Below are 9,778 nucleotides of genomic sequence, written 5' to 3'. Positions count from 1 at the left end.
ACACACACACACAGAGAGAGACACACACACACACAGAGAGAGAGAGACACACACACACAGAGAGAGAGAGAGACACACACACACAGAGAGAGACACACACATCGGGACCCTGAAGACTCCATCTCAGGACCAAAGCATTCTCCCAAGTCAATCCCAGTGTTGACGAAATCAGGCGAAAGGGGTGATTGATGAGACGGATTGGATACAACGCTGCAGAGAGGGAGAAGTGAGACCGAGGATCTCGCTACTCTCCCACGCCACCTCCGCTACCCCGATGATGACATCACCGCGGCCAGAGACCTTCAAGCTGTGACTGTGATTAAGTGCGATTAGTTCTGTCTGGGGCTGACAGATCCCAGAGGGGTTTGAACTACAAAAAGAGTTTTGGGGGTGTTGAAAGTTTGAGAAAAGAGAACAAGCATGGGAATGTTTCAGTGTGTAGGCTTTTTTTTTTGTGTACGGGCAGATTGGACAACATGATAAGCTGATCAAACCAATCAGTCTTGATTTCTTGCAGTCCAAACTCAAGTCAAGTGCACAGAGTCTGTTAAGATTTGAGACAAAAGGCTTCAAGTCCAAACGGATTCTATACTTTTGCCATTGAGCTTCAAAAATGCTACAGAAGGTTTTTTGGTGACGCTAAAAAGCTTTTAGTGACTCATTTAGCTACTTCTTTGGGAGAACTATAAAATAATTTTGGTGATCATCTGATTTTTCCTCTAGCTCGATCATCAGGTCAAAATTTTAAAGCAACGCTGTGGCCATCTTGAATTGGCTCAGTCCCGTAAGTTACAGAGCAATATCTATATGACGTTAGCTAGCACTAGCCACCATTAGCTACTGATAATAACAGACCAAGTAAGGATGCAGCAGCTAAACCCCTGTATGCACAGAATGAAGCAAGGTTGTATTTTATTGCTAATGAGCTGAAAGGATGTTTCTTTGTTTAAAGTTACAGTTCTACAATTCTTTGGCTTTTGACCAAATATCTAAAAGAACCTTACATTATTATCATCCTCAGCTGTATGTAATTGTTAAGTCTTCATTGTGGACATGTTATTGTAGCACTGTGACATTAGCATTTAGCTCAAATGTGCTAAACAACAGCCTCAGAATTACATGTATACATGATACGATAAAGCTAGAGTCAGCTGAGTTTAGTTAGAATTCATTTCAGTAGTTTTAAAACTGATGTATGTAAACTGATGTGTGATACAACAAACTGTTGGAGCAGGTTTTGGCCTCTTAGAGCACCTGGGAGACTGAAGATGAATAGTATTCCTTCAAATGGAGTAATCCTATAATCAGTGGACTTCTGGTCTGAGATCAATAGCATAGGTTTGCACCCCTACGTCAACACCACAACAATGTGGGCTAAAAAATGAGCAGTATAGCAATTTGAAGTCTGCACAAGGTATTATAGCACACACACGCATGTTTCTGCACAGTGAGGGAAAGCAAACCATCAACTCATATGTCAATTTCTGACATAGAGCGATGCTGAGAGACTTCCTGTCTGCCCGTGGAATCTTCTTCTACCCCCGCGCTCAGCCTGTGGAGGTGGCAGTGGGTGGCGGCGCAGGGTGGTACGGGGGCCTCAGCTGGCCGCACAAAGCAGGGATGACAGAGATTGTACTCGACCTCTCCGCTCACCCAAAACATGATGAAGCCCTCTGCTTTCTCAGAGGGGAGAGTCACATTGGCAGGATGACTTTAAAAAGTCTAAACAACAATCCCTGTTCCCTCTCTCTCACACACACACACACAAAGGCAAACTTTCATCTTCCCAAAAAACTGCCGTGCCTACGCCGACAGTGACACCGAGCATAAAGTGCTGACTCGCCGGCCTCCCTGCCGATTCCCACTCTGCCGGCGACAGAGCGTGTCCTGATAAATAAAGCAACAAATGCAATGGAAAGAGAAAACGAGGGGGGAAAGAGAGAGAGGCAGAGGGAGCGAGAGAGCATGGCGGGTACGTAAATTAGTAATTTGTATTAACGAGCGGCATTAGACAGATCACATCAGGGGTCTTGAGTTGTGTTGTTGGGTGCCCAAGATGCTGGCTGCAGCGAAAACGGAGCCAGCCCGTGGGAAGGGGCGCTGGGAGGGTCAACGCGGCTCGACACCACACACGCACACACACACACACACAGCAGCACACACACAACACACACACACAGAGATGTGTTTGTTCTTAGTCCAAGATACATCCAATGGTCATTAGCGAGAACATGAAGGTAAAGCACATTAAGTCAGGTAGGTTATGGCCGCTAGAGACTCACTTAACAGAATTCATGCATTAAAGTTCTTTTTTTTTTAAAGAGAAATACCAGGGTTTATACAAGTTTTAGCACCTCAAATCCAAATAATGTATACTTCACATCTCTGCTTTCAACTGAGATTTTAATGTTTTTCTAAGCCAAAGGAAGCTATTCATTTCTGCTGTTTCCTTTCTGTTTGGTATAAAATCAGTTAGCAGAGTTCTGAAACGACTTTAGTGGTGTAATTGATCACAGCAAACATTATGTTTACCATATCTACAATCTGCTGTCTGTGTGTCAGTGTTACATCATTGTTGCGTGATAATTCGGTTTATGTGCAGATCGATTGGCAAAGCCTGCACTGCCTTACCTCCAGGGCTGGGTAGTGAAGTTCAATAGTCTTGGAGTGCTGACTATAATGGATCCGTAGCATTAAGTATTGAAAAGAGTCAAGTATCAGAAGTTGGCACCGAGAACTTGGCCAGATTTCTTCCAATTTCGGGTTACATTTTATTCAGGTAGATGTTTATTTAATAATGATGTGTTGAGCAGCTTGGCATATTTTGCTACATGATATTAAAGGTTAAAACACTTGCTATAGTTGCGCATACGCAGATATTATAGTAAGATATATATATATAAAATATATAATGAGTACACTGGCACCAAATATGACATTTTTAATTACCCAACCCTAATCACCACACAACAATAATATAATGTTGGAAAAACACTAATGCAGACTTAATATTTACCGTATTAGATACATACACATACAAAATTCTAACAAATGGTGGTTTGCAAAAAAAACCTAACCTTTTATGTTAAGTGTATTAGTTTGTAGCAAAATCACACATATGGTCATTTAGAAAATGTAAAAAAAAAAAGAATTCAAAAAGTACTGAACAGCATGCAAGTTCCAAAGGACCCACATGGTCACGTAAAAGACCATGTGTGTCCTCGGCAAAACATTTACGAATTTAACTTCTAAATGTTGCCGCAATCCAGAAAGTTTGTGACATTCAACAAAAACTAAGTTAAATATAGACTAAACAGGTGGCGGTTAAGCTGCCATCTTGCCTACATCTTCATCTGCCTCCTCTCCAGTTTTTACCTTTTCAACCCCCGTACTCTCACCCCCCCTCCACACCCTTTCTCTTCCTCCTCCTCCTCCATCCTTCCCTCTCTCTGATCACAAGGCAGGCAGTGCTAAGCGAAATTTCAAACTCAGCTGTCAGACAAAAAGGAGAATGAAGAGAGGTACAGGGGAGGGAGGAATGCTGAGGGAGGCAAAAAAGAGAGGAGGAGAGTCTTCCCTCTCCCTCCCCTTTCCCCACTCCTCCTTTCTTTCTCGGGGGAACTGGTCAGATGCCAACATCAATGTACTTTACTCTATGGCTGGGCGGGCGCAGAGAGTGCCGGCCTGTCACGCATGGCGTAATGTCGCTCTGTCCTTGCCCCCATTCTTTACCCTGCCAAGCTAATGATGATGATGATGACAATGAGAAAGAGGAGGAGGAGAAAGAGAAGGGAACACTTAGAACTTGGCTCAGCAGCTGTTGGTATGGATTTCTGCAACGGAGGAATGAAATTGCCGGTGTGCGTGCGGAGGGTGTGGGTGTGTCAGCAGGAAGCGGGAGGAGGGGAAGGGATGTGTGGACGTGCGTGTGTTTTTCTCGCACTTACCTTGTCATTGTTGTAGTAGGCAAGGCTCTCGCCGTCAAATCTCACCCACCTCCTCTGAAAAACACACTTTCTGCAAGGTGAAGAAGAGGTGCAAATTCAATCCATCTGGCTCATTCAACAAAACTAAGCTAGTTTTAAGTCAAATAAAAAAAACAGTGGCGGCAAAACAGGGCTGCAACTAACGATTATTTTCATTATTAATTCGTCTGGCAGTCATTTTCTCGATTAATCAAGTAGTTGTTTGGTCCATAAAATGTCAGAAGAGGGTGAAAGATATTAGAGTACTAAAGAAACCAGAAAACATTCAAATTTGTGAAGCTAAAATCATACATTTTTTCCTAATAAATGATTCAAAACGACTGTCAAAATAGTTGCCGATTAATTTAATGGTTGACAACTAATTGATTAATCAACTAATCGTTGCAGCTCTAAAAAAATAAAATAAAATAACTGTCACAAAGTAAGCCAGTAACTAAATCTGCCCTGAACAGCTCCTCATATTTCATCAAGAGTGCCATTGATTCATTAATGTCAAGAGTTGTATCAACAGCTGTCAATTAGCATAATCAAAACAAATGGCCACGTTCAGTTTAAATATTCAACAGCCCAAGGGCAGTTTGCCAAACCTATGAATATTCTGTGGTGAGGAAGAATATAACAAGGAAGTAAATGATTGATAGCATGGGTGGCACCAAGAGACTCTGGAAAAGAAAATGTAATTTTGCCAGAAAAAGCCAAACTAAGTGAAAGCCAACACATTGTGCGCCTTAATACTACAAGGTTATCTCCAATTCTCTCTCCTTTCCTTTCGACTGCGCACTGCATTATGGATAGATCTGCTTCGGGCTCCTGTATCTAATACCCTTTATCAGTTCTGAATAGTCATCAAAGACAAAAAGATAAGCAAAAAATAGTGCAGAGTGAAAAAAGGTCTGCAACGAAACAGGAAGCAGTGGTTGGCATACTGTGGTGACTTAACTTGCAAGGAAGTGGCCTTGAGGCACATTTTGGGTTGTTGAGGTGAAAGGTTGTGAAAATGAAAATAGCATTGCCCTCTCCTATGTTGAGCTGCAGTAAAACTGGCATTCACGAGAGTCTCATGCCCCTCCATGTATCATTATATCAGATAGAGAAGACTTTCTATTAATCTCATAATGTCTCTAATCACAATCATCACCTGTGACCTACCCTTGTGGCGACAGTTTGTCCAGCCAACCCACTTTGAGCACCTGGTTTTTGGGGGCTCCATAGAAGCACGCGTATGGAGAAATGTCAGGCAGTACATTTCTGGCCTCACCGCCCAGAACTTCTGCAGGCCCTGAGTACAGGTCACACTCCACCATGATTAGAGACTCGTCCTTAGGGCCAGAGGCAGCTGATCCAACATCAAGGCCCCCAGGAGCCACTGCAAAGCTTTGGTCCAAACCGGCTTGCGGCAAAATGGTGGCGCACTCGTCCACTGTTGAGTATTCGTCTTTGTAGGGGTCGGGGATATTCGGAGGAGCAGGAGCAGACCCTTTCTCCTTTAGCTCTTTCGATTTGGACACCTTTTTTCTGCAGGAGCGTCAGTGACGTTAAAGAAACAGTTCAGAATTTTAGGTAATACACTAAAAATGTTAATTATGTAGCTGAAGCCAGGAAGCAATTAGCTTAAGTTAGCATAAAGCCTGGGAGCAGGGGGAAACAGCTAGCTTGACTCTGTTGCTTACCAGCACCTTTTAAGCTAATTCAAGGACAAATTTTGGTTTTATGTGGAGTTGCATGCTGTAACTATTTCTTGCTCAGTGGCAACAGGAAGTCACTGAACCTGGCCATTAAAATCAGAACATGACGGTGTGTTACATTTCCGTTTGGGTGTACCTTAAACAAAGAATACATATAGCGTTACTTTAGAGGTTTATTGAACATTTCGCAAAGAGCCAAGCTAGCACTTCCACCTGGCTTGCAGCCTTTATGCTAATCTTTATCTAAGTATCAGAAAAAATCAAATAAGAATAAGTTCCTAAAATCTCAAACTACTCCTTTAGGGTGACAATATGTGTATATATTAATTAAACAATCAATCAAATCTTAATTTCTGTTAAAACATATTATAACATAACTGTGGGCCAAAAGCCAAGCATTGGAGACTTATTCTACGTTTTAGAAAATGCGCTTATTCACATTTCTGCCAAGAGTTAGACGAGAAGATTGTTTATGTCAGTTATGGAGCCAAAGCAACGAGGTGATTAGCCTAGCTTAGCATAAAGACAGTAAACATGGGAAGCCTGAGTCTGTCCAAAGTTCCAAAACTTTAGTTGTCTAATTCACACATGCAAAAAACACATGTTGGAGGGTTTTTTTTAACTCCAGGAAGTCACTCACTTTTAAACTTCAGACTGAGTCATGCTAGCCTTTTTCCCATGCGTGCAGTCTTCACGCTGAGCTCAGTTGATATCCTCCTCCTACTATAGCTCCATAATTAGCATCCATGACATGTATTATAATCTAAATTAATCTATTAGTCAGGGTGATTTTTATCACCTTGACTACTGTCTTATATTTATGTTTCATAACTCAATCTGAAACATAGCATCTATATTGTGGCTACAGCTTTATAAACCACAAATCTGCATCTGAATATTCAGCAATACTCCGTTTAAAAACACCAAACTGACTTCAAAATACGCACATGAACAGATCAAATAGTTACATGGCTGGAGAATTGAATGTGGTTTTAAGAATGCAGCTGCATAACAGGATAAAATCTTATCAGTGTATCCAATGTGCAAAATAACACACAAAACTTAGAGTGAGTGGTCAGTAGTTCACTTTCTGAGCACTTGAATTTCTATTTATACATTCAGAGTATGAGCATACCATACCTCTGTTTCTTCTGTTTTATCTTGTCCTTAAAACCCTTATGTGACCCTTCTTTAGCGCCTTGGTCCTACAGAGCACAGGAGAGATTAGCATCAGATGAAAAGAAAGTGTCCATCTTTTAGTCAGACACTGTTATCATGTTGTTGCACTAAGCTATGTTAACTTTAGTGGCTAGGTGACATTTCCATTAACCTCAGGGGGCAAACTGAAACAAGCACATTTTCCACTCTGCTACGTGTCCATGGTGACAACATTAACACCGAGAGGGAAGTCTGGTGTGGGGACTGTGGCTGAAACAACGTCGATAGCGTTGAAGATCTGAGAAATGTCTGTTCCTCTTTGGTGAGCTGCTACTCACTGTCCACTAGTGGGAGTGTACGCTGTCTTACCGGAGTGCTTTCAGGATTGTTGTACAGGAACATTTCTCCATAGGGAGCAATGGGCGTCAAGGTTCTTTGAAGTGGAGCTAAAAAGGACACAGAGACAACACAATAGTGGTTTTTGTCACGGCATTAAAACTTGCAGTGAAGGCCTAAACGTGGTGCACGAAAGTAAGGAGCTTAACAGGATTGTTCCAGTTAAATTTTTAAATCACTCAGATGTTTTAGTGCCCTTTGATTAAACCAACTCGATCTGAATAAATGTGCAAACCCTTGATCCATATAAGCAGTAAACCAATTAAATTTTGTTTCAGCATGCCTCTCTCTCTGCCTCGGCCATTTCTCAGCCCAACTGGGAGTACGATGGGAGTAGTGTGCCTCAAGCAGACTGAGTCTCTGCCAAGGCCATTTCTCTGTCTTGGCTCCTGCAGGGACCGTGGTCGGTGGTCGGTGGAAGTGAAGACGAAGAAGAAGAAGAAGCAGGAGAGCGACTGGCCAGACACTATTAGTCTGGAGACCCGGGGCCACCCTGCGTGGGCCACTGCCTGTCACTGTGAAAAATGACACCACCCTCTCCTGAGGATTGTGAGGGCCAGAAGACGCCGCCACGGGGGCTAGACACACACATAGACACAGGCGGAGAAGCAGAAACGCGCGCGCAGGCGGTGGCGTGCGAAGATCGAAATCAGACACATAAAGATGCCTTGGGACAAACGCAGACATAAAAGAATGGACAGTCAAATGAGTGCACGCACTCGCGCCAATACGGATGTGAATGTAGTGAAGCTTTAGAGACACACACTTCCAAACAATGCCATCTGAACATTGCCATTACAGAAGGGCCACAAAGGGCACGTACTGGGCTTTATGAAGGGGTCACTTTACTTGATGATAGTATCCACTCCAACACAGCCGCCCTCTCCACGGACAGGCTTGGTGGGCAGATAGCAACCATCAATCATCATCTATCAGCCGACCTTCAGGCCACTGGTGATTCTCTCCGCGGGGCCGCCGGGCGCTACTGTACTCAATTCCTGTCTGATTCTCTCTATTCTTCCCTCACTGGCTCCGTCTCCAGTTTCTGCCTTTGTTTCTCCCAGTCAACCACGCGGGCTTCTTTATCTGCCGCTGACCAGGCGCTCTCTCAAGTCGCAGTCTGGGAAACATCGGTTCGGAGTTAGTGAGGAGATTGATTTTGCTCTGAATGAAGCCTCATTCAAGCTCTTTTAAGTCAGGGAGTTACAGGTCAGTTTGTTATTATCACTCCTCTGTGTCACTCCCACACTGAGCACAAACAGCCACCGTCTGAATTCAAATGAGTCACCCAACAATTTATTATTTCAGTCACTGGTTCCATGAATACACTGGCGAATAGGACAACAATAATAGCAGCCAAGAGTGTTTTTTCTTTTCTTTTTAATCACCATTTCTTCTAAATGATGACAATGAGGAAGATAATCATCACAATAAAGGATATTATTTTTAGATTACATTCATCTTGTTGCTATTGTTGTTGTTGTTGTTGTTGTTGTTGTTGTTGTTGTTGTTGTTGTTAGGCTACTTAAGAAAGCTAATACTAAGCAAATACTAATATAAAAAATAATCTACAGTAGCCTACTATAGAATTCTAATCAGCCTCTGCTGTACTTTGTGTTTAGAGCTATTTAGCTAATCTTAGCATGCTAATACACTAAACTGGTATGGTTTATATGGTTCTGCACCTCCTAACATCAGCATTTTAGCATTGTGATGATATTAGCACGCTAATTAGCATTCAGCTCAAATCATCACCCTGCCTCACAGAGCCATCATGATCGAATCATGTAGCAATTATTTATGATAATAATTGTTTGATGATTGTTTTGATTCTGGCAGACCAAAGCAGTGTTGTTTCCTACAGCCTCGCTTCATTGATTTCAAGAGGAATGCAACCGAATCCGACTCGGTGGAACGCTTTAAGAATACAGGAACCAATCTTCTCGCTTGTTTGCTTGTGTTAGTCATACAGAGGTTACTTGTGGTAGGTTTAAACAAGTAGCACATTCTCGTATCAGAAAAGTTGAAACCGGCTAAAGTTTGGCATTTTTGCTTGACAAATTGTTTTTAATATTCTATCAAGGACAGAAATGGGCACGCATGCATATTTTTTTTAGAATGGCCCTGAATCGTATATTACATCTTGCTTAGTGTAGAACCCAAAAGTCCCTTGTTGAATAGTTGAGAACTGCCTATTGAGGTTGGCAGATTCAAAAATATTCAGGAAGGGAGCAGATTGAGAAGTGAAACCTGAGACACAATTTTGTCTTTACTCTACATACTATGATGGTTTACGAGCGTGATTTTCCCCTGAAACAGGTTATAGATTATATATTTGTCTGCCTCATCATCTGCAAGTGAGTTACATCCCTTTTCCTCCCGCATAGCTACTCTAACATAATTTAACAGCTTTAATAGATGACTGGGTGCAATTTGAAAGACAGGTGTTGTTTTGCATCTGCTAAGGTCCAGCAGTCATGAAAGCACACACACAGGAGTCACTCCTGCCAAACGCTGCGAAGAAAAAACATCATATTTCTTCCCTCTCTGATC

At 42.3% G+C, this 9,778-nt stretch overlaps 1 protein-coding gene across 1 annotated transcript in view; it reads right to left on the bottom strand.

Moving 5' to 3' along the window:
• zmp:0000000660 (arf-GAP with Rho-GAP domain, ANK repeat and PH domain-containing protein 2) overlaps window positions 1-9,778 on the bottom strand; it is a gene marked incomplete at both ends in the record, with an annotated part of 120,109 nt that overhangs the window by 106,842 nt on the left and 3,489 nt on the right. The window contains 4 exon segments of the mRNA XM_035675832.1: window positions 3,948-4,017; window positions 5,136-5,501; window positions 6,812-6,876; window positions 7,199-7,275. Coding sequence (XP_035531725.1) covers window positions 3,948-4,017; window positions 5,136-5,501; window positions 6,812-6,876; window positions 7,199-7,275 — 578 coding nt within the window.

The sequence above is a fragment of the Morone saxatilis genome, unplaced genomic scaffold (assembly GCF_004916995.1).
Source record: "Morone saxatilis isolate NCDOM2014 unplaced genomic scaffold, NCSU_SB_2.0 Contig4, whole genome shotgun sequence".
In the NCBI taxonomy this organism is placed as follows: domain Eukaryota; kingdom Metazoa; phylum Chordata; class Actinopteri; family Moronidae; genus Morone; species Morone saxatilis.
This window is presented reverse-complemented; position numbering and strand designations above follow the sequence as displayed.